At 32.1% G+C, this 26,414-nt stretch overlaps 2 protein-coding genes and 2 long non-coding RNA genes across 4 annotated transcripts; 1 reads left to right on the top strand and 3 right to left on the bottom strand.

The window, feature by feature from the left end:
• Nucleotides 1–435: 435 nt before the first annotated feature.
• LOC108198022 (uncharacterized) lies at nt 436–3,910 on the bottom strand. The gene is made up of 3 exons (XR_001802114.2): nt 3,312–3,910; nt 2,875–3,150; nt 436–840 (listed from the first exon to the last, which is right to left on the bottom strand). It is a non-coding gene; the product is annotated as an uncharacterized LOC108198022 (long non-coding RNA).
• A 2,557-nt stretch (nt 3,911–6,467) lies between these two features.
• On the bottom strand, nt 6,468–7,784 carry LOC135148365 (uncharacterized). Its single transcript, XM_064083323.1, has 2 exons — nt 7,122–7,784; nt 6,468–7,043 (listed from the first exon to the last, which is right to left on the bottom strand). Exons 1-2 carry the CDS (start codon nt 7,533–7,535, stop codon nt 6,645–6,647), a joined length of 813 nt encoding a protein of 270 aa, XP_063939393.1. The 5' UTR covers nt 7,536–7,784; the 3' UTR covers nt 6,468–6,644.
• A 10,738-nt stretch (nt 7,785–18,522) lies between these two features.
• Nucleotides 18,523–18,992, bottom strand: LOC108198021 (uncharacterized). The gene is made up of 2 exons (XR_001802113.2): nt 18,807–18,992; nt 18,523–18,719 (listed from the first exon to the last, which is right to left on the bottom strand). It is a non-coding gene; the product is annotated as an uncharacterized LOC108198021 (long non-coding RNA).
• A 1,392-nt stretch (nt 18,993–20,384) lies between these two features.
• LOC108198214 (beta-bisabolene synthase-like) lies at nt 20,385–22,980 on the top strand. The gene is made up of 7 exons (XM_064083731.1): nt 20,385–20,538; nt 21,051–21,221; nt 21,327–21,705; nt 21,806–22,021; nt 22,103–22,270; nt 22,344–22,593; nt 22,681–22,980. Exons 1-7 carry the CDS (start codon nt 20,385–20,387, stop codon nt 22,978–22,980), a joined length of 1,638 nt encoding a protein of 545 aa, XP_063939801.1.
• Nucleotides 22,981–26,414: the final 3,434 nt, after the last annotated feature.

Genomic DNA, 26,414 nt, shown 5'->3' with positions numbered 1-26,414 from the left:
GACCTCTTATTTAGCTTTTCTAATGTGTGATATTAAGCCTGCACTAATTACAATTATTTCCCAAGTAATGATCAACTATAGAAAGGGGGTTGTATATAGTTGATATAAGATTTTGACTTTCAATAAGTAGTGAATGTAATATAAAAGAACAAACAAAATTCATTGATCTTCTATAAAAACTATTACAACAATCTCTGGAGAAATACTGAGGTTCTTGAGAGCTTCTAGTTTTAAGAATACTCGAGTATTTCGATTACAATTCTATAAAACCATACTCCCTCTGTCCCTATCATTTCTTTACAGTTTTTTTCACTGCTTGACACGCATTTTAAGACGCATATAAAATATAGTTTCGTAACTTATTTTTGAAATTTTCTTTTTATTTATAAAAATTTAAATGTCAAACTTTTATTCAGAAGAAAAAAATATTCAAAATAATTCATGAACTATGTTTTCTAGGAGTATTAAAATGTGTGTCGAACCCCCGTCCCCCAATGTAAACAATTGAGGGAGGCGGAGGGGGTTTTCTGTTCATATACGACACAGAAGCTCTATCAATTACAAGATATGGTTTGTCAATATATAATAACATTCTATACATATATCTAAATTGATAGTTAAGATACTATAAATCAGTAACCAACAAAACAATCCTTTCTACTTTCCAAGAATAGAAGACATCTTTAGGATATTGATTGTTTTCTCGATCCTGAATCTTCACATACTGACCAGTTTCAGATACTGATAGATCAGAGAATCATGACCATCTTTCAAAGCTTGACGAGTGTTGAATACTAATAACGTCAGTCATCATAACTTGATCAGCTTCTAACTCAGATCCTGACACTCATTTAATCAGTATTTATATTATGATCAAAAAGTCGTACTGACGAACTCAATAACATAAATGAGAGAAACAGGAACGAGTATCGACTCGCTCAAATATCATGTCACAAAGATAAACTTTGGATCCGTCTGAATTATATTAACTCTACGTTTACCATCAATGAAACAACACAAAAATTTGTGTATTTATAGTAACATCTATGAAAAGACAACAAACAAGCATTACTTGGACGAGACGAAAAGTTGTTGGACCAAAAGTTATCTAAAATGCTCTCACACTAGATGAATATCTAACCAACACAAACTTGTACAGCATGGCATCTTGATTCAGCTGATGGATACTGCTGCCTCCCGTAGGAGATTGGCCCGTTCATGTAATTGAGGACCCAGCTGCACCTTCAGGTAGTGTCACAAATTTTATTGTTTTCACACAAATAAAAACGATTGAAAATTGTGCTAGTCAGTGTAGTCACACTCTAGGTAGCTTAATTAGTTCGTTTGGGTAGAACTTTGTGAAAGTGAACAAGTCTGGTTGATATGATCATTATTCCAATAATGTTGCTGAACATGTCCACTAACAAATTGTCTATTTTATTGTAGAAACTTCATTTTTCCCTCTCGAAGAAATAAATTAAAAATTCCGCTAAATTAAATCTTTCTTGAATATTTATTCCCAACTGAAAGCAAACAAATCATCCTTACAAAAAAAAAGGAAAGAAAAAAAGAAAGTAAACAAAGGAAAATGCTTGGTGCACATAATTGTGTACAAAAACATGTACATAATATATGACATGTGGTGGATTTTAATTGGATGACCCCCCTGCATTTACACCAACCACCCCAATTAAAATTCACCACATCACTTGCCACATCATTATGTACAAAAATTCTGTACACAATTATGTGCACCTAGCACTACTCGTAAACAAATCATATCTTTCTGACTACAACTGGTACGACAATACATCAAACAAAACTATACAAGAACCAGTGAATGCGGTGATAATTACTTACTCCCTCTGTCCCTCTCATTTCTTTACAGTTACTATTTTGGGATGTCAGTTTTTCCCATCATCACACCCACTATCTTTCCCTACTATCTCATATTTAACAATAAAAACTACTATTACACCTACTACTTTCCTCCACTATCTCAAATCTATTATTAAATATTGATAGGTCCCACCACTTTACCCATTTTTCATCTAACTTTACTCGTTTTTTATACATTGTCTTGGTCTCCGTGTCCCCCTCCAATGTAAACAATTGAGGGGGACGGAGGGAGTACATTTCAGCACAGATAGTCCCACATGTTGCACAAAGTTTCAATATAAGTTGGATTTAAGTTTATATTCAAAAACGTTAACTTAATATATACTCCCTCCGTCCCAAAATAGTTGTCACATTTGGTTTTGTGCCGGTCAAATTGACTAAAGTTTGACTGAAATTTATTAATATTTTATCAATTGACAAAATAAAAAAAAATATGTCACCAGAGTTAACTTTTAATCTACTTTAAGATATATTTTTCAGTTTTTTAAAATAATGAATGATTGACTTATAATCTTTGGTCAAAACTTAGTCAATTTTACCAACAAAAATAGAAATGTGACAACTATTTTGGGACGGAGTGAGTATTCTATTGGAATAATTATGTAAATATATGAATTTTTAACATACGTCAAAAACAACTAAAATAGGACATAACAATTAAACTTATCTTATATTCTTATCAGCTGGTAGATTACATAATATAGGTTACTCATGTGAAGATTGTCATTATGATTCGGATAGTTTAAATAAAAGGATTTTAAAATTGTAAAGATTGAAATGTGTCGTCAATATCAATATGCTAAGTCAACCAGTACGATCTTTAAATCAATCATCTTAATTCCTATGTGTAACCCATGTTCGATCTTAACCTTCTTAACCATGAATTTGATAGCAGAGATAAAACGGGACGCATTTGGAATAGGAAGAAAGGAATAAAAATTATGAGCAGATTAATTAGATGGTAGATGATCATACCAAGGGATGAGAATGTCATTGCCCAAAACAAATGGGATTTCGGCAACGGAGAAATTAGAAGCCGGTGATTATTTTTTAACGTATGTCAGCCTTATACATAATTCCGACACGTGGTCTAAGATTGCTTCACATATGCCCGGAAGAATTCCTTTCGGAAGTTGTTCCCGGCAATTGCGAAGCAATCTTGGACCATCTTTCGGAATTATGAATAAGGCTAACATACATTAATTTGTGTTGTAGCTGGTATTCTGAAGCTCTTACCACATCTCGGTAGTCCTGCGGTAATGCAAACACTAATTAATTCCTTTCTTTAATTATTTTCTTGACTAATTATTCCTCAGCTATTTGTTTCACTAATTTTATTCATTAATTATAGATCTGATAAAAATTCATAAACTGTGATCGAACACATATTTAATATATGCAAGTGTATTTACCTAAACATTTTGTACAACTCGCCCAGCAGTACCTTGTGCCATTGGTATGAATAACTTTGCGGAGCTTCATGTCCTCGTCACCGGTCCTTGGACCTTTCTTCACACCATGGTGGCCTTTGTTGGAAAGGTGTATGGGCCTTACAATGAAACTTCGATAATATTAACACGCAGCTACAATACTTATATTTTCTTACACAGAGATGGCACACGGCCTTTCACTCAGAGCTTCAGCTCTTCTAAATTTCTCTCTACAACTGCTGTTGTAGTTTTTCTCAGTGTGTTATTTCTTCTTCCTCTAGCAGCCTTATATATAGGTTACAGATTACAGCTTGTAACACATATTTTTTGCTGCTCTAGACTTTTATCAGCCTGCCATCTTTGACCTGGAGATCAATGCTGCAGATTGTCACCAGCCTGTGTTAAAGAGAGCCCACCTTATTTCAGGAGCTATGTTTCTTTCTTTGATCTCTCCCATATAACAGTCCAAACATTCAAGTCTTCATTATTGTAACGCTGTTATTTATGACTTAAGTCCTACTTGCTAATTAACAGGATAACATTTGCAATTTATATCAGCTGCTAAAATGGTCTTCCATGTTATCCGGTACCCACAAGCTGAACTCTAACACTCACTTAATAGCCAACCATTTATTCTGCATATATTCTTGCAGCCTACCATAATTTCAGGATCACCTAGTTATTATAATTAATACGAGTTATCAATATTAATCTTAGCAGTAAGGTAAACCGTCTATATGTTTATGAATCGCCCAAACCTGAGGAAAATTTGACTCAGTAGTCAGTACACAGGTGATAGGACACGGATGGAAGTACGCTTTATTAAGAAGGAAAAACCTGGTGTAACATTATATATTATATGATTCGATTGTTATTATTATATCATATATATTATACATCTATTAATAGTATTAAACGTTTTAAGATTTAAAACCAAAATAATTATTTTACGAATCAACTCTATCAACTCTATAAAATTCTAATCAAATCAGTATAAGAAGCCAGCAAAGTTTTCGTGTGTAACTCTCAACATAAAATAAATATATTATTTAAAAAAAATAAGCTAAAAGATTATCATTTTATTTATTATTTTTTTATTGTTTATTGTTTAAAAAACATATATATTGGTCAGAACTTTATAACATAAGGATTATTCATATCCAGAACTAAAAGTTTTGAATTTTTAAATCGAAAAATTTAACTTTCAAACTAACGCTACAAATTTCCCGTCAAATCTATACTATATTATTAAAACCCAAACATTAAAGGTTTGATCGGTCGATACTTGACCCGAATTATGAGCCTGCTAATATTATCAATTATCCTTTTCAACTAAAATTATTATTTGTTTTATATTTTGTAACTAAAAAAACTCAATTTTCTAAAAATAACATTAGACAATATAGCAATTACCCTTTTTAACTAAAACACATAAATTTTTTTTAGATTCCTAACAAAAAAAATCGATTTTTTTGAAAATAGTGCCGCAACATACCTATAAAAAAGATAATATTATAATATATTATTATTAATAGACAACCGATGATATGTTTCAACCAAATACATTAATGTTGTTTTTAATTACTCCATGTTATCACTTTAAAAGTAATATGATCGATCTATACTATATTAAATACTATATATTATTATTATTATATTAAAATTGAAATATTAATAATTTTATTGGTCGATCGAGTCCTATCTGCCGGTCGGTATTATTCTACGAACCTCCTTAATATATAGCGTGTTCTAATAAACCTTTTTATTAGAGATTTTTTCATAACTGCCTAACCTCTTAAAATATTTTACAAAAATACTGTTGCAAATTTTCAATATTTTAAAAATACCATTTTTTATAAATTATTTACAAAAATACGACTTGCAACTTCTACAACCTCATTTGCAACAACATTTTGCGACATTTGCAAATACTTACAAATGAGAAATTAATTTGCAAATTCGATGACTTGCAACTTGTGTAACCTCATTTGCAACGCCATTTGCAATAGTTACAAATGAGAAATTTCATTTGCAACTTAAGAAACTTCATGTGCAACAATCGCAAATGAGAAATTTTATTTGCAACTTCATTTGTAACAGTTGCAAACTGATGTTGCAAATGAGGTCGCAGAAGTTGTAAATAATTTGTAAAAAGTTGGTATATTTATAAATATTCCTTTTTATTATCAATTAAATCAAAATATTTAAAACTTTTAATACTATTTTATTTTATTACTTTATTGGAAATTTTATTTATAAAACATATTTCAATTATTTAACTTATAACTATTTTAGACTTTTATATTAATTTGTTGTACAAACAACTAACACTTCTAGATCTGCAAGAAATCCAAGAGAATTACAAACAGAACTAAAATAGAATTACATCTCAACAGAACTAAAAAATTTAATTATAAAATCTAAATAATTTAACTTACAAATTAACTTCATAAAATTCCTATCGAATCAACATAAGGAGCGTGTTTATCCCATCTTTAAGCTGAGACTTAAAGCTGTTACCATCTTTAAACTGAAAAATGTCTGTTTGTGTAATAAGTCAGAAGCCGGCTTAAAGTCAGAAATAAGCCAGAAGCTGACTTAAAGCCAGAAGTTAATTTGAGTTACTTTTTTCAGTTACTTAATTTTTTTAAACTTTTTCTTTGATAAAAATTACTCATAAGTCATAAGTTACTCATAAGTCATTTTTATTTTTATTATTATATTTTTAATAACCCATAAGTCATTCCTAAGTCAAAATTATCCAAACAGACATTTTAAGCTGTCATCTTATCAAATAAGTTACGTTAAGTCATAAGCCGTGTTAAGTCATAAGCTATAAGCTCCGCCAAACGGGCTCAAGGAATCAGTAAGCTTTTGTACCCATTCAATATTTTTGATTTAATTCTTCAGCCACCCAAAATATACGTGGACATCTCAATTTCCGAAGACGGTCATAAAGCTCGCTACTCGATTCTAATCTGTAACAAACATGTTCGAGTCCCGAAAGAGCAATCATAAATCACCTAGTTCCAGTGGCGGAACCAGGATGAAAATTCAGGAGGGCTCAAATATTTAACTATAGAATATCCACAATATGAAAAAACTTATAATAATAAAAGAAAATGCAACTAACCTTTAATTTCCAATAGTTGTACTATTCTTTTCTGAAGAAGTGATGGATGATAGTTGGATCTTGCGATTTTGCATATTTTGATAATGTTGTAGAATAGCTTCGTTATCCACACTTGCAAAAATAGCTTTCTCGATATATATCATCATACTATCATTCAGCCACGCATCTCCCATCCTATTACGCTAATAAGTCTTGATCGTTTTCATAGCAGAAAAAACTCTCTCAACAGTAGCAATGGCAACAGGTAGAACCAGAGCTAACTCAACCAGAAGATAAACCAAAGGATAAGCAGTGTGTCTGTGTGTCTTAACCATCATGACAGAAAGATCTCCTATACTTTGAAGTCCAGATAAATCTTTATCCATTCTCACATCATAGATAAAATTATCCAACTGATTTGGCAACAGCTCAAGATCTAGTAAAGAGAAATCTTCTGGATAAAATTGTGCAAGACGGACAAGTTTTGACTTATCGAAACTTGAAAATGAATTCCTAGGATCCAATGAGCCAATGCAAAGTAGTAGCTCTGTGTTTCCTTCTGTGAAACGGTTATCCATCTCTTGGGAAATAAGATCAATAACCTGTTAAATAAAAAGGTTGGTAAACAAGTTTATAGCAATAGACAAAATATTGATTATTTAGTTAATCAAGTAACTAACCCCGCAAAAGATCTCAACACGATATATATGGAAGTAAGTAACAGCTTGTCCCTCACGCCTTGAGCGACCTCGGATAGGCAATATGTCTTCCATATTGGGCACTTCAATGAAATTATCATCACAAAATTTCTTCACATCTTCTAAGAATGTCTCCCATTCTTCCTCCCTTAATAGCTGCAATTTATTCTTCATACTTCGAACCATTGTCATAGCATTTATAATATTCTGAGTTCTTTGTTGTAAAGCTTCTGACAAATCATTAGTAATCGCCAAGATAACTTTCATCAAATGCAACATAAAGACGAATTTAAATGTCTCCATTTTTTCAAGTAAGCCTTCTGCAATACCTTTTAATTCTTGATTGGTAGCATCTTGATGTATGTCCCCAAGCACTTCCACTACCGATGGCCACATCAAAAAAAGACAAAGTATTGTTCTATGATGTGAACCTCACCGTGTATCTCCTGGCCGAGTTAAAGAAGTTTCTTGATTCTTCCCTTTTCCAGAAAGGATCTCACCACTTTCTAAACGTTTCAATATAAGTTCATGTTGTTTTTGTCGAAGCATATCCTTTCTCTTACAAGAAGCACCAACCAAATTCACAATACGACAAAGATGATCAAAAAAATCACTAACTGCAGGAGAACATTTAGCCATAGCAACAACTACTAATTGCAATTGATGTGCAAAACAGTGAACATAATATGCTGAAGGGTTTTCTTTCAATATTAGTGCTTTAAGACCATTAAATTTACCACTCATGTTTGAAGCCGAATAACATTTAATACTGCAGTCAACCGCTTGCGGTAATCAACCTCAATTTCATACCCTTGTGCAGAAAAAATGTGTGATATACTTTGTCTCTGATTTTTAAAAGCCTGACAATGCCTTGTTGCTTCGTTGTGTGAGCTACCAACTGATCCAACGTGTGCCCTAAATACAACCAATGCCTTCTTCCAATTGTTAAATCCTGCTGTTGTAAATGCATTTTTTCCCGTATTCTCCTCCCGATCTGGCTTAAACAAATAACACCACAAACAATATGCTTCATCCTTAGCAACACTATATTCTAACCAATCAAACTCTTTGAACCAATTTGCTTGAAAACTTCTCATTTCTTTATTTAATTGCTTCTTCGGAAAATTATAATCAGTAATTTGAAATGGACCTTTAGCAATGTATGCCCTTCGAACTTGATCTCTGATGTTCACATTATATTCAGCAATTGGAATTCTAAGCCCTGGGTCTGAGATTAGTTCCTCTGAATTGAACTCTGTGCTTGCTCTTTCTTCGACAGGTGCATTCGGAATTGGATTTGGAACAGAGGCATTTGACCCCGAGTCCGTCTTAGCCCCTGATTTCGCACCAGAATTTTTATTCACAGAACCTGGAGATCTCGGCCTCTTAGTCTTAATCACAAATTTATCCATGTATATTGATTCCCTGGACAAACACACAAGCAGAAGCAACAATAATCAACATGACAACATCAAGGACTGTTATAAATTCTCTAGTTCCAAACTTCCAATTCCATGACATTGACATCAATTAACAATCTGGAACCCCCAAATCCCCAATTAACAATCTAATTTATACAAAATCACAGCGGATACAATTATACAAAAAGATTAAAGAGATAAAGAATGAGTCGAAATATGATACCTAGAGGCTACAAATCGGGGGTCGCAGCAGCTGTGGTGTGGGGGAGAGTCGGGAGACTGGGACAGAGGAGCAGAGCAGCAGGCCAGCAGCAGGTTGTGGTCCCGTGAACCCCTTGTGCAGAAGCAGAACTCGTTGTTTAGAAATTAGGGATTTAGGGATTTAGGAGTGTTTTGTTATTTTGTAACTTGAAAGTTGTGTGCGCGCGTTGGAAGCACTGTGTTAGAAAGCCACTTTGTGTAATTGTGTTACACTGTTACTTTAGATCAAAATTCAAAAGCCTTCTTTTTTTCTTTTTGTTAGATTAATTATGTTTTAAATAATTTTAAAATATTTGTTTTATTTATAAAACCACTAATTTTATTTTATATTTGTTAATTAATATATTACATATGTTTTAATATTATTTTTACAAAATAAGTCCTTCTCTATGACATTTTTACAAAATAATTGAGCGGGGGCTAAAAAAAAATTATATTGACGTCGATAATTTAGGAGGGGCTAAAAAAAAATTATGTTGACATCGATAATTTAGGGGGGGGTAAAAAAAAAATTTAACTGTTTTTTTCAAGTCAGGGGGGGCTCTAGCATCCCCTAGCCCCCCTCTAGTTCCGCCACTGCCTAGTTCACCCCTGGTTTTTTATTCGTAACAATATCATCAGTTATTAACAGCTGTATGGTAAGTTTGTGAATCTAATTAATCAAAGAGTAAATGGGTTGCAAGTTTAATCTCACTACAAGAAACTGGACCATTTATGACGGAAAACTTACTACGGATCAGCAGAGCGCGGGAACTTACGACGGAAACAAAATATCCGTCATAAGCGGATAACAGGTCCGTCGTAAGGTAGCTTATTTAAATATTTTCCTCTTAAAAAGAAAAATTAAAAAGTACCAATTTTCATATCGACGTCGTTTTACTCGATTTTACGACGGATAGAAAATGGTCCGTCGTAAATTACATTAATTTGAATTTTTAAGTCACCAACCATAATTAATGCCGGTAGCCACATTTAAATTAACCTTTGCAGGATATTATATTTAAATGAACTTATGACGGTCAGTTTTCCTTTCGTCGTAAGTTAGTCTGAATAATCAGCCAACAGCTACTGCCTCCCCTTGTTCTCTCTAAACTTCGCTTTTCTACCAAAACAAAATAATTTTCTTTATGATTTCACAAAAAATATGATATAACAACGACGATCATCACTCCAATCAATGCAAGTATATAATAAATCTTTACATATTTTTTAATTTTTATATTTGTTTTATTTGTGTTAGTATGTATTTTTTTTATGCATATTATAATTGATATGGATATTATTCATGCATATATAGATGTCTTATGATCGAAATTGGATCACTCGGCGAATAATTCCCGGTGGTTATGGATTTACCCATTAATATAATTAGGGGGTTACATATTATTTGACATTTACGAGAAGCAATTCTAAAGATCCCCATGATTGAAATCTTCTTATTAGACGTCCTTGCAATACATGCATGTAGAAATTAATTACATCAACTAATTCCCGATGTCGAGTTTCACTTATTTGCAACCAGTTTTCTCGAAAGTTATACCACATGGCACTATCATGGCGAATCACGAAGATGTGTATGTTGAATATGAGATGTTGAGGGATGCTTTTGGGTCGGAAGCTTTGGAAGTAGAAAATAACATTTCCGAGGACGTAAACGAGCAAGCAACTAAGTTTCTAGACAATGTAAACAATGTTGGGGAGCCAATATATACGGGCAATATAAAGTACACACAATTCAAGTTTATTTCGAGATTACTACATTGGAAGAGTCATAACAAATGTAGTGATAAAGCCTTTGATGAGTTGCTCCTTTTACTTAGGGACGTGATTCCGGTGGGGCATAAGCTCCCTTCCAATTATTATGTTGTCAAGAAGATAGTTAAGATGCATGCATGTGAGAATGATTGTAAATTATTTTATGGTGATGATAAAGATTTGAAAATTTGTAAGTATTGTAACTTAATTTGGTCGATACAAAGCTGCAACACATGCCGGGAACAATACCTTTCCGAGGAAGGTGTTAAGATATTTTAAAATCACTCCTCGATTGCAGCGTGTGTACATGTGTACCCGCACTGCTGAACACATGAAATATCAGAAGTACAGAACTGTGGATGAATGAGTTTTTAGTCAACCTGCAGATGGAAAAAAATGGGAAGAATTTGACAAGACGTATCATGATTTTGCAGCAGATTTTCGTAATGTCAGACTTGGTCCTCCAACTGATGGATTCCCCCGTACAGTAATGCTACATCTACGGTATACTTAGTGTGGCCAGTTGTACTACTTGTATATAACCTTCCACATATTATGTGTATGAAGGATCCATATATGTTCATGACACTGCTAGTGCCTGGGCCAAATGATATATCCACGAAAGAATCTAAATGTTTATCTTAGACCATTGATTGATGAGTTGATTGCTTTATGGCTGGTTAGTGTACACACATTTGATGCTACTTATCTATTATTTCTTCAACTAAAAATGTAGATTACTGTTTATTTACTTTTAATTATTAATGTTGGTTGGTGTACGTACATTTGATGCTTCTACAAAGACTAATTTTATGATGCGAGCAGCTTTGTTGTGGACTATCAGTGACTTTCCAGGATTGGGAATGGTTAGTGGTTGGTCAACCCATGGAAAGATGGTTTGTCATGTGTGTATAGGTGAAGTTAAAGCTAAGAAACTACCACATATATAGTAGGAATCCGGTTTTTATGGATTACATAAGGGGTTCTTAGAAAAGCGCAGAAAAAGAAAGAAAGGTTTTGTCATTCGTAACATGTGTGCAAGTATAACTTTTCCACAACCTAGGAAGCCACACAGCAAGGAAAGGGCACATGGATTTGGTGATTTACACAATTGTACACATGTCACTAGCTTCTTTGACCTGCCATATTGGGATTCTTTGCATTTACAGCACTGTATTGATGTCATGCATACAGAGAAAAATACAACCTTGGTATCAGGCGAGAGTTATGACTTAACGGTACACGTAAGCCCAAAGCTAAATACAACCTTGCCCTAGATCAGTTGAAATTACCATGTAAATGGGTGCATAGATTTAAACTCATAGATGGTTGTTCGTCAAACTTGAAGAGATGTTGTAAGCTATCTCAATTGAAATTTCAAGGCATGAAGTCACATGATTGTCATGTATTTATGCATGCCTTCAGCTTTTCGTGAACTTCTTCCAGACGATGTGAACAAACTACTTTATGAATTGTCAAATTTTTTCAAAGACTTCTGCTCAACCACACTTCTTGCATTAGGTTTGAGGCAAATGGAAAGAAACATAGTTGGGATTATTTGTACTATGGAGACTATATTCCCTTTAGCTCTTTTTGATCCAACGGAGCATCTTCTTGTTCATTTAGTTAAGGAGTATATACTCGGCGGTCCCGTCCCATCCCGATGCATGTATAATATTGAAAGACTACAACGCAGAATGAAGCAAAAGGTGGGGAACAAAGCACGCGTTGAAGGATCCATTGTAGAAAAATACATATATGAGGAGCTCACACATTTTTGTCTTATGTACTTTGAGTCTGAAGTTAACACAGTGCACAACATGTTAGGGATGGATATGGTTGATGACCGTTCACGCAATCCAGGAAAACTATTAGCCTTCACATATCCGGTACAGCTTTTGAGAGCTTATAAAGGTTATCATTTAGATATGGAATCCTTGCGCGTTGCAGCACATTACATCCTCACTAATATGCATGAAGTGGCACCTTATATTACATAAGAATTTGAGCCTTTTTAATTATAACTAGAATAATTAAATATTTCTCACTAACATGTAATGATCGCTTTTCAGACTGTTTGAAGATTATATTCGAAGTCATAGTGCACCATTGTTGAGTGATATAGATATGGATAAATTGTTAAAGGATAATTTTGTCACGTGGTTGAAAAATAAGGTATTAGAGGCCCAATAGCTTATATGATCTTTTAATAATATTTCTTATGTGTGTTTGACAAGACTTTTTCATTTCAGGTACCAAATAACGAACAATTACAACATTTATTTCAAGGCCCGACTTCTTATGTGATTTCCTTATAAAAGATGCAAGGTTAATGGATACTCATTCAACCTCGGAAGATCAAGCTCGGGGATACTTTTCAAGGGCAGTTGTTATGGGGATAGTGAGAACAATTACTATTGGACTTTGAAAGAGGTTTAAAAGTAACATACTGTGGTGGAAATCAAGTGATTTTATTCAAATGTCACTGGTATGATCATATTATGGGTGTAAAAAAAGACAAAAATGGAGTGCTCCTAATTGATTTGACCTCAAAATTAAAAGGAAATGATGTTTACATTCTAGCAAGTCAAGCCACTCAAGTGTACTATGCTCGTAGTGTGAAAAATCTGGATAGTAATATTCACACAATCATCAAATATAGACCTCGAGTATTGAGTGGCAAAGCTAATATTGCTAACATGGAACCCCTTCAAGAAGAAGTATCAAATACCATGCCGATAGACTTTTAATCAAGGTCGTTATTTATTGACTTGTCACAATACGAAATGGAAGAAGAACCGGGACAACAAAATGAAGATGAAAGTGATGAAGATGAAGATGAAGATGAAGCGGAAAGTGAAGTAGAAGATGATTAAGATGGTTATGATAGAACTGAAGTGGAAAGTGAATAAAAAATAAGCTAATTTAAATGTTTTTACATCTTAGTGAACAACAATGTAATGTACATTTGTCAAAAAGAACTTATTCTTATTATTTTTAGTGAAGTTTAATGTGTTGTGTTTGCATAAAAAAATGCATGAACTTGTCATAATAGGCAAATTTCTAATTCGGTTGAATTAAAGTAGATTTTAGACTACATTAAGCAACTTTGTAATATGTTTTTCCATAAATCTGAAATTTTAACATATTTGAATATTTGCACATATTAATAAAATCCAATGTAATGCAATTGTACAAAAAGAATTATAATCTTATCATTCTAATCGAATTTACAATTTAATCACATTAAAAAAAAAATTGGCTCACATTAAAAAGAAATTTTGGCTTTTTTAAGATACTTGAAATTAAGTTTTTTCTATACTAATTTTTAGTGAATTTGAAGGTTTGTATATCTTAATGAAGTCCAATTCGATGTGTCCGTATAAAAAAATGCATGACATTGTTATTGTTAAGGAAATCTCTAATGTAATATAATTTAAATGAATTTTCGTCTATTTTTAACTAGATGAACTATGTTTTCTCGGAATTTTGGCATGTTTGTCAATTTGAAAGCATTTATATTTTCACTCAGTCAAATATGATGTGTTTGTGTGAAAAAATTGAAGCGTTTTAGTACTAGGGGCAGATTTCTAATTTAATCAAATTAAAATTCATTTTCGGTCAATTTTTCAAAATTTGTAATTTAAGCTTTTAATTGATTTTATTTTTGCTCTAATCTTATCTAGTTTATGTTTAGATAAAAATATATTTATGTAATGGATAAGTTAGTATTTAAAAATGAAGTATGATTAAAGTAGTGTCTGTGGAAAGGTGCAGACGGTGCTGCAATTTTTTTCTGAGTTGCTTATGACGGACTAATTAATGAATGTCGTCGTAAGTCTGGATTACTTACGACAGACTTTTGGTGTTCGTCATGATTTCTGGTATACTTACGACGTATGTATGGTTGTTTGCATATATACGAACAGTTGATTTCGAAGTTTCTCTTACAAAATTCCTAACACGCGGAACGCTCTGAGCATTCCGAGTATTAAGGATTTTGTAAGAAAAACCAGTGTCCACCATTGATGTTTATATTTAAGCTTATTTAATAAGGTAAGGATAGTTGAGTCATACTCCATCCATCTCATATTATGTGTCATGTTTTGATTATTAAGGGGTCAATTTGACCAAATTTTGATCATTAATTAAAAAAAATTTATAAATTATTTTAAAATTTTGAAAAATGGATATTGAAGGGGATTATATATACTTTCTAATAAAATATTTTTTTTATCTTTATAAATTTAATAGTATGTGTAATTTGTGGTTAAAATTTAGTCAACTTGACTTTTCATTAGTCAAAACAAGACACATAATATAAGATGGAGGGAAAATTAAATTTTATTAAGTATTACAATTTTATAAGTGATTTGATTATATTTTTATCATTTTTTTCTCAAACATAGTTTTAAAATTTTTCTAAAATATAATTTTATGATTTTTAAAGTTTTCTTTTTCTGAATAAATTTTTTATATTTAAACTTTTATTCAAAAAAAAGGGTTTTAAGACAAATTATAAAATTATATTTTATAGTAGTATTAAAGTGACTGCTGAACGGAAAAAAAAGCATATAAAGAGTAGTATGGAGAGACTAAGGGACCGTTTGGGTGAACTAAAAATAAGTGTTTTTTGCTTAAAATAAAAAAGTGGAGCAGAAGTTAGAAGCAAATTAAGACTTATAAGTGATTAAAGTGTTTGGGAAATAAATAGAAGCCGTGAAACAAAAACTAGCATTCGTAGCTTTTTATAAGTACTTCTTGACTTTTTACACAAACGGTATGAATAAGTGCTTCTAACTTATAAACCCATAAGCCGGGCTTTTAAGTTGCAAACAAACACCCACTAAATCTTAAATTGATTCATGATTGAATCTTAAAAATAAAAGATATGATTTTCCAAACTTCCCTTATCGTGGACTTCACGTAGTATCTTGAATCAAAACCGTCAAAACTCATAATTTATTTTAAATTAACTTCTTACTAATACTCCCTCCGTCCCGGCCATTTGTATACAAATGGTTGGGACACGGAGACCAAGAAATAATGTAAGAAATGAGTAAAGTTAGGTGAAAAGTGGGTATAGTGGTGGGACCCATTTATATTTAATAATAGATTTGAGATAGTGGTGGAAAGTAGTGGGTGTAATAGTGTTTATATTATTATAGAATGGAGATAGTGGAAGAAAGTAGTTGGTGTAATGATGTTTTATATTATAAAAATTTACTATTTTTGGTATATATATAATTGGTGGGACGTCCCAAAAAGGAAACTGTATACAATTCATTGGGACGGAGGGAGTAATATTATAAAAGGAATAATTTTGATGATACATATAAAGTTAATGAGTAAAGAAACAGTCAAAAACAGCTGCATAGCGGGAAAAAACACTAATACATTCATTAAACTGAATACATCGTATCAAAAATAGACTAGTTTCCTTGTACCAACTTTGTGTTCTAAGTGTTTCCTTGTACCAACTTTGTGTTCTAAGTAGAACTACCACAGATACGAGAGTCGTCATTGGTAGTCTAATGCTGCTGGACAAGGACAACTCACCCAAAGTAGTCGTCATTTCTCTGCGGAACAAGTAATTAGAAATTTCTATTTTCATTATACTAGGAGACACCCGATTCAGACATTTCACAACAATGGCATAAGATATTTCCCATATACTGCCTCCGTCTCATTTTAGGCGTAATATTTCTATAACAATGGCATAAGATATTTCCCATATACTGCCTCCGTCTCATTTTAGGCGTAATATTTCTATTTTTGTTGGTTAAATTGACTAATTTTTTATTAAAAATTATAAATTACTCTTTTATTATTTTAAAAAATTGAAAATTACATCTTAAAATAGATTAAAAATTATTTCCGGTGACATATTTTTTTTATTTTTCTAATTGATAAAATATTAATAAATTTCAGTAAACGTTGGGTCACTTTGACCGGCACAAAACCAAATGTGACAACTAAAAAAGGACGGAGAGAGTATGAGTTTTGGATAAAAATAATTTTAGTCAGTGCTTTTAATAATCTTTTTTCCTGAACAAACTTATTTTGAAAGTGCGGACAATTCGAATTTTGAAACTTATTTTGAAACTTATTTTGAATTCAAACTCATTTCGTTGAATTTTGAAACTTATTTTGAAACTTATTTTTCCTGAACAAACTTATTTTGGGTAAAATATTATCAAAAATTCGAATTCAAACTCATTTCGTTGATTTTTCAATAAAATCGATTTTTTCAATCATGAGTTACAACTGAAATATAGCCCGTGTTTGTTTACTTCTCGGCTTCCACTTATTTTTTGCCCGCGTGTAGATGCGTAGAACTACTTTTAAAAAGTTGATAATACTAACTTATCTGTCAGAGATTTATTTACTTCTCACCTCTAATCCATTTTTTTAACTTCAAATAAGAAGTCACTTTTTTTTAAAATTTACAAAAACGGCTTTATAATACTTTCCGTGTATTACTTATTTTATAACTTTTTTCTTCAAGATATTAAGAAGTCACTTTTTTTTAAAATTTACAAAAACGGCTTTATAATACTTTCCGTGTATTACTTATTTTATAACTTTTTTCTTCAAGATATTGGGGCCGTTTGGGTGAATTTAAAATAATTGCTTATTGCTTAAAGTAAAAAAGTGAAGTATAAGTTAGAAGCAAGTTAGACTTATAAGTGATAAGTGCTTCTAACTTATAATTTCAGAAGCCGGACTTATAAGCTCGTGCCAAACACCCGCATTATAATGTCTTCTTAGATTCCTTTCATTTCCTCAAAAATGGGTTTCTAAATTTGTAGGCGTTTACTCTAACAATCATTAATATTCTACAGAATAAGATTTCTTCGTGCTTGTTTGACTTCTTTATTTTTTTGTATTTGTTTAGTCTCGAAAAGGAAAATATTTTTCAAATTAAAAGTTTTCTTACCGTTTTTTTTAATTTATTTATGAAAGTGAAGAATTTAATAAAATACTAAAACTTAATCAAGACAAACCCGGTACAACTTGATTGTTAAAAAAAAAAAACTAGCAAAACAAACAGCCCTTTTCTTTTAAAATTGCTTAACAATAAAATATCTGAGTCCTTTAATATAAAAAATATTATTATCATATTTTGAATAATCCAAGCTATACGAGCTATCCACGTAATAGCATCATTAAGCATCATCTAGCTATAACATAATTTACGCAACTATCAATTACATAATTCATATTGGAACGACAACTGTCCCAAAATATGAATAATTTTTTATCATAAAAGACAGCCAATAAAAATAAAATAACTAAAATTTGTCCAGAAAATTTTCTTGATTAGATTTTTAGCTTAAAAAATCCATATAAATATTTTGAGGAATAGATTTTGTCATGAGATTTTATCAAAGGAGGCCTTTAATTTCTCTACATAATATTTTTCTGTGATGAAAAAATTGTTGAAAATGAGGACGATTTCAAAAAAAAATCGTGAGAAAAATTTATAAGACAATTTATAAAAATTATTCTCAAGAAATTTTAACAAAATATTACAAAACGAAATATCTTATTGCTCTAAACTCGACCAACATTTAAAGCGAACCCAAATCGGCCGGTTTTGATATGTTCCAAAAATTGACCTTCTTTTGGTCAAACTATTATAACTAGGGCTGTCAAACGGATATTTAGGATACGGATACAGCTATATCCGAATCCGAATCCGGAAGTCCGATGCCGTATCCGAATCCGTATCCGTATCCGGAAATATCCGAAAAATTAATATTTGTATCCGAATCCGTCGGATATTATCCGGATACGGATAATATCCGGATCCGAAATCATTTTTCAAAAATTGATTTTTTTTTTATATAAAAGTTGTAAATACTAGAAAAAATAAGTAAAAAATGATAAAATTCTGCAAATAAATGAAACGGTTTTTTGCACCAGGAGCAGTACAAAGATAATTTACCAGCAAAAATAACCCATGTCATGTAAGTCTTTCATCAGCAATTCAGCATTACCAAAAATTAAGAAAAATCAAACTACAACATGTTCAACTAATCAACTATCTTGCGGCTACTGATTTGAAGACCTCATGCTATAATGCTATAACCAAATGAACTTGCAGAGTGACACAGTTGCAAATCAAAGCCTCGTAGATCTGCAAGTTAAAGCCTCGTATAATTGTATACCATATTCATCTTAACTGCTCAAATAAAGGAATTAGAATTAGGGTTGTAGATCGTACCTTTTTTTACAGAGAAAGTATCGAAGATTCAGAAAATCGGAGAAGACTGTGATTTAGATTAGAGATGCAGCGTGAGAGAAAATTGAAGAGGCGGCCAGGCGGGGAAATAAGAATTAGGGATTTAGATTTTAGATTTAGGGTGAACTTCTTAACTGGTGAGTGGTGAGTGCGTGGTCACGTGGTGTCAATTAGTCAAATATGTATACTCCTATGTTACAGTAAACACTTAAATAAATACTACATTTTAATACTTTTTATAACTATATAATATATATATTAATTAATTAATTTAAATTAATTAATTAATTAATTAATTTCGGATTCGGATATTTTCGGATGCGGATGTGCCTATATCCGTATCCGTATCCTAAACATTCGAATTCGAATACGGATAATATCCGGTTCACTTCGGATACGGATAATATCCGTTTTTTTCCGAATACGAATACAGATATTTCGGACGGATATCGGATTTTTCGGATTTTTTTGACAGCCCTAATTATAACAGATCACCTTCGATCAGCTCTATTGAGCTCCAAAAATTTGACTTTTCTCGTCAAACTTTTATAACCGACCACGATCGGTCAGTTATAATGCCCTTCGAAAATTTTGACCGTATTTGATGAAACATTATAACCGACCGACGGTGGTCAGTTATACGTTTACACGTGGCAGTTGCGTCCACGTGGCAGGTGTGTCCACGTGCCTCCCCATGACAGTGTAGGATCCGGAGTAGCGAGTTTTTGCAGCCGAGAAAACCGACCACCAGGACGGTCGGTTTTATGCCGTAAACACGATCATTAGATCTAACCGATGACCTTAATTGGTCGGTTATAGGCATAAAACCGACCATTTTTTGTCGTAACCGACCGTTTTTGTCAATCAATTTTATCCTTTTTTTTAAGTGATTTAAAGTTTCTATTCACCCTTGCATATATTTTAGTAAACCCGTACATCCTCATGCCTGCAACAAGTGTCGTCATTGTTCATTATCAACTTCAATTATTTATTTTGATTTATCAGTTCAACACTTTGTATCATACATCTCCATGCTGGAACAATTTACTTGCAGATTTGCATGACAAGTATCGTCACCGTTCATTAATTATCAATTTTAATTATTTACTTTAATCGATTAGTTCTTATTACTTCGAAAATTGTGCTTATTTTCTTCATATTTTATTTAACTCTATTTGTCTCAAATTATTGTCGATTCCCAAAATTATTGTTAACTATTATGATAGTTTAATTGTCAGTAGTGTTAAAATATTTAAAACTTTAATATATTTATTAATATCTATCAACTTATTGATTTGAAAATAATAGATTTTTTAAGGTGAAGTTTGGAAAGCAACTAATGATTTAGCTGCAGATTTAAAAAGAAATAAATAAATTCGCAGTACAGCGGAGTTCTTTCTTTTCAAACAATGACAAATTAATGTTTCTTATGTTGTTTAGCAAATTTCCTTCCCGCTACTATAAATAGCATGTGGTTTTGAGCTACAAAGAACACATTCCAATATAAACAAGAGCATTTCTTTCTCTAATAACAAAACCTAGCTAGCTAGCTACCTAATCATGGCTCTTCGAGCTTTGTTTTCAACCTTCCTCGTTACTGCACCTCCACGCATGTCTCTTCCTTTTAGAAGCACACCTTCTGATACTTTTTCTATTAAACCAGTTCAATGTGTTATGAACAAGACCAACCCTAAAACAACTAACTTAGATCAAGGTGCCCCCATCCAGAAGAAATGCGAACTATCCACCAAGCTTCTGGGATTATGGTTTCGTCAAGTCACTATCCAGTGATTATGCTGTACTGTTACTTTCTCGTTTTAACTAATACTTCCTCTGTCCCGGCGCGTTTTTTACGTTATTTTCATGCACGTATTTTGAGTCTTCTATAAAATATAGTTTCATAAAAAAAATTTAATTTTGTTTTCCTCTAAATAAAAGTTTGGCCTTTAAATTTTTATTCAAAAATTAAAAAAAAGATTATGTAACTATATTTTATAAGAGTCTTAAAATGACTGCAAACAATGAACGTAAACAACCTGCTGGGACGGAGGGAGTAATTTGTATGATGTTGTTAAAATGTTTTCCAAATTAAAGAATATTTTAGATGTCTGTTTAATAATTGAAAGTTCTTTTTAGTGGGCTGAATTCGAAGTTTGGAAAGCAGGCATTTGTTGGCGATTGATTCAGTTTCGTGTGAGTGAAGATTGAATGTGATATATTTTTCAGGAAGCAAAATATGTAAAGCAGGTGGATTAAAGTATCAATTTCAGGAAGATCTAAAGCAAGCTGTTGATGTTATTTATAATGACAGCGCTGATGCATGGTTGAGTGATGATCTCTACTCAACAGCTCTAAAATTCAGGATTTTTCGGGATTATGGATACACGGTGGAGCAAGGTTCGTCATGCTTTAATTACCTTATAAACATATGAATAATATTCAACTATCCATTAATGGAAAAAATCATAGATACTATTACTTAACCTCAATGTTTGTCGACAGATGTATTTCAGAAGTTCAGAGATAGCACGGCACGTAACTTCAAGGCAAATCTGTGTGAGGATGTGAAGGGTTTGCTCAGCTTGTATGAAGCCTCTTTCTTTGGTTTCCAAGGTGAAGATATCATCGATCAAGCCAAGGCCTTTTCAACAACACACTTAAATAGTGCTTTAAAGGGGAAAGTTTCCCCGGAAATGGCAGGAAAAGTGAACCATGCCTTAGATATGCCAGTGCACTGGAAATTACCAAGGGTTGAGGCTAGATGGTACATCGATACGTATGAGCAAGAACATAATATGAACCAGGATTTGCTGAAGTTGGCCAAGTTGGATTACAACATCATCCAATCAGTTCATCAAAAAGAAGTCAGCAAACTAGCAAGGTATTGAAATTATGTTTCCATGCAATATAAATTGACTCAGAGGTACGTACGATATCTCATATGTCATGTCTGTGTGTCTATATACTCAATAACAATACAGTTGGTGGATGGACATGGGTTTGGACAAGATGGCATTTGCTAGGGACAGGTTAGTAGAACATTATTTCTGGTGCAATGGAATGGCTCCGGATCCCCAATACAGTGCTTACCGAGACATGGGAACCAAAATACTTTGCTTGATAACAACCATTGATGATGTTTACGACATATATGGCTCTTTAGAAGAGCTGGAGCTCTTTACAGATTATGTTACCAGGTTTGTATTTAACGTACACGCTCAGAAATAGACTTTCTACAGAACTAGTAATCTATTCTTAAACATACATATAATTTGCAGATGGGATATTACTGAAATTGACAAGCTCCCAAAGAACATAAAGACTGTTCTTCTTGCAATGTTTAACACCACCAATGAAATAGGATACTGGACACTGAAAGAGCGAAACTTTAACATCATTCCTTATATGAGAAAACAAGTCAGTCATTTATCACGTTTAGCTTTTAAGTACTTGTAAAATGAATACATTTACTTTTTTATTTGTACATAAATACATTAATGATCAACTGCTGTGGTGCAGTGGGTGTATTTCTGTGAAGCTATTCTTAAAGAAGCAAAAGTGGTATAACTCAGCATACAAGCCCAAAACCGACGAATATATTCAAAATGCCCCAGTTTCAATTGGGGCTCCGGTGGCATTATTCTGTGCTTACTTCCTAACTGCAGAGAAGATAACTGTGGAGGCATTGGATTACATTGACAAGCTTCCAAGTATCATATGGTGCCCTTCTCTTGTTGTGAGACTTACGAACGATTTAGGAACATCATCTGTACGTATAATGACTTTAGCTTTATCTTGAGTATATATGATTCCCTACTCCTGGTTTGATTTGAACGTAACATCAAATTAATTTCAGGATGAGATGGAACGAGGAGATAATATGAAGGCGATCCAGTGTTACATGAATGACACTGGATCAAGTGAAGAAGTGGCTAGAAACTATGTCGAACATTTAGTACATGAGACGTGGAAGATTCTCAATAAAGATTTGCTAGGAAGCTATCCTTTCGGTGAACCATTTATCACAGCCAATGCAAATCTTGCCCGAACCACTCAAACCTTTTATCAGTACGGAGATGGACATGGCAAACCACAACACTGGACCAAGGATCATTTAAAATCGTTGTTGGTCGAACCCTTCACTCTTAGCCAGTGAACGAGACAATTTATTGGCTCGCCTCTGTCAGTTATGATGTCTTTGTTATCTTTGTCAGTACATGTTGAGAAATTAAAATGTCATTTTATATGACAACGTGGGGTTAGTTTAATTTGAACTTAAGTGGTGTTGCAATCTTATATAAAGAGAGACAATAAAATTTTAAGTCGATGAACTATTGAAGTTCTGTTTTCTAGATCTTTGAATTAAAGATTTCATTTTTTTGGTAACTTTAAATTTTTCATTTTGTATCCAAGTCTTTCTCCATCAAAAACATTCTAATGACATTATAATCTAGAAAACAAGGATTCTTGATATTCATACGGATCAAAACAATTTTAAAAGTGTTAGTGATATCCAAACTTAAAGTTCTACTGATCAAATTGAAACTTGAATCCCTAGAGACATTCATATGACACCAAATTTTCACAAACTAGGTTTAATTTTAGAAAACCCTAAATTGAACCATAAATATAGGGGTTGTGATCGAATTTAGGGACCTTGTTACAAATAGTGTGATTCAATAATAATTAGGATCTGATTAAGGACTGATGAGGATATGATGTTATAGTATCGTCAGGATTTACATGAGAACGTCAATTTATCTTGAGAGAGTTTTTTAACAATTTTTATTATCAGAAATCAATAAAATTTGTTTGATATTTGTGTTTAATGTTTTACAATAAGTCGAAAAATATATACAATTGTACTCAACCCTTTATATATATATGGAGTCCAACCAATTGTTATTTGGGCAATAATTGGTATCAGAGCAGACTGATGGAGTTCAACCATTTTTAATTTACTAATGTATCTGGAGACATCATATCCTGAATATCTTGACACGATATACGATGGACCATATATTCTTAAGAAACTTGTTCCACAAATAGATGGAGATCCTAAACATCATGGAAGAAAAACAAAGGCTGGGATGACACCAGAGGTGAAGAATGAACTACTTAAGGATGCTAAAGTAAAGAATATTTTACACAATCGTCTGTTATGTCTAACAAGGTAATTGCTTGTAAAATATGCAGCTAAGGAAATTCGGGACACTTTGGAAACCCATGCCAAGGTACTGAATCAATCAAGATTATTCTACACAATAGAAGAACTCTCTTGATTCAGGAATATTAATTAACAGTTTGGGGCTAAAGATGATGAAAGCCTCACAGATGTGTATGATAGGTTCTTCATACTACTCAATAACTTTTCCTTGGTCGGAAAAGAATATGATGCTGAAGATTCCAATATCAAGTTTTTCAGAGCATTACCCGAGAAATGGGATACTCAATCCTCAATCATAAGACATCAGTTAAATGGATAACAGTGGTGTAATTGATAACATTTCCAAACATATCAGCATCAATGCCATTATATAATATGCTCATGGCCTTCTTATTCTTGTGCACCTCTTTTCCATCTTCTTCTCTGAATTAAGTTTTGTTCTTGGGCACTTCTTCATTCTCGGACTCATTATCATTAAGTCTGACCGAGTGTTTATCTTGACAGGAACATGTGGACCTTTCTCAATACAATTTATATAACTTGTATTAAGTGACAGTAGATGCATCCTCATCTTAACTTTCTAGTGAAAATAATGTTCCTTCTCAAACATTGGACTCTTGAAACATTCATCATTTCTTCTCATTGTTGTTTGTTTGAGATCTTTACTTCTTGTATATTAGAGGTCTGCTCTGATACCAATTTTTATTTAACAATTCAAACAATGAGATTAAATTGTAGAAGGGGGTTGAATACACTTTACTAAGTTTATCACCTTTTCGAACTAAGATATGTATTCAAACACAAGTGCAATAAAATATGTAAATAGAAATAATGAACGAGAGACTTTCAAAATTTTAGGTAGATTGTCCTTGTTACCTTGAGGATTTTTATATTGAAGAACCTCCTAAGTAAAAATTTACTTAGCTGCTTACAAGAAAATTGAAGAGTTAACCTTACAAAGTGTTTCTTGTTAACCTTACAAAGTATTTTTCGCTAATCTATTCTTAGTTGCTCTTTAATTAGTGCTACTGTAATGAATACATTAAAATGAAAATTACAATGTGTATATATATTAAAGCAGACTAGCTATTTTCCATACTAGACTATTTGAGCAGCCTCCTACTCCATTATTTGGATCCATATTTTATGGAAATATGTGTCCTCTATGACAAGAAACATGATTGGATATTTTCTTATTTTTTTGCTAGAATTGGTAGGTTTTAAGGTCTTGAATATATGACTAAGCCTTTTTATAGCTTAGCTTTTAAAACTGTTACAACAATTATCTATTCAACCCATGTGACTGCTGTCTTTTTCTTTGACTTGTTACTGTCAATTGAAAAGTACTAACTAAATTAGTTGTTGATATACTAATTTAGTAGCCATTGATGATTTCTTGAATTATCAATTGACAGTACATTCTGTGATCAGTCGTTGATGAGTTGAATAGCAGTTGATGGAGTCGTTGATGCTTTTATTAGCCACTAATCTTCACTTACTTGTACAAAATTCATGATTTAAATATTTACAATTTTGTCATCCAAGTTATACATTCGTTGATAGAACAATTAAAATATCAATTGATTAACTAAATCCTATCAATTGCTAAATTGAAAGTTGTTAGTTTTGTTACAGTGCCACATTATTCGTTAATGGGCTGTTTGATCAACTGATACTACAATTTTTATGTCATCCGTTGATCATCTGCAATTTGAATACATGTTAAAAACATACACTAAGTGTTTTGACTTATCATCAAACTTAACATATTTCTAACAAAAATCTTTAAGTATAATTATCTTGATTCATTATTTATTGTTGTTGAATGGATCGGATAATGTAATATTTAATTAACTAATACTTTGAGTTTTTGAGTTTATAAAAATAATTTATACAAGCATGTTATTTCAATTTTTTAAATTGATTGGAAAAAGTGCTATTTTATATACGGGTATGATAATATATTATATTCTTAAATAATTTTTTTTATACTTAGTTAATTATTAAAAATATAAGTGGACTAACAATTTTGCATTATCATAAATCATTAGTATAAAAATATAATATGTGTTCATCTCTACTAGGGTTGAACAAATATTTGTCGTGTTTCTTATTTAGGATCCAGTTTGAATGTTTATATATATTTTGATTTCGGGAAATGAATTTTTTTTATCACTCAACTATCCAGATGTTTAGAAACCTATCACTGAACTTCATACTTTCGTTTTCTTATCCTTAACGTTAAAATCTAATCATTCTGTCAAGTATTTTGTTTAACTTTCTGGGAAAATGGATATTTTTATCACTAAACTTTGACCTTTTAGAAACTTAATATCAAATTCTAAACTTAATTAATATAAATAACATTACATTCATGGTTTATTTTAGATATTTTCTTATATTTTAAAATTATCATTAAAAAA

Source organism: Daucus carota, chromosome 8 (genome assembly GCF_001625215.2).
Source record: "Daucus carota subsp. sativus chromosome 8, DH1 v3.0, whole genome shotgun sequence".
Classification (NCBI taxonomy): Eukaryota; Viridiplantae; Streptophyta; class Magnoliopsida; order Apiales; family Apiaceae; genus Daucus; species Daucus carota.
Note: the sequence above shows the minus strand (reverse complement) of the source record. Positions and strands in the feature narration are given on the sequence as shown.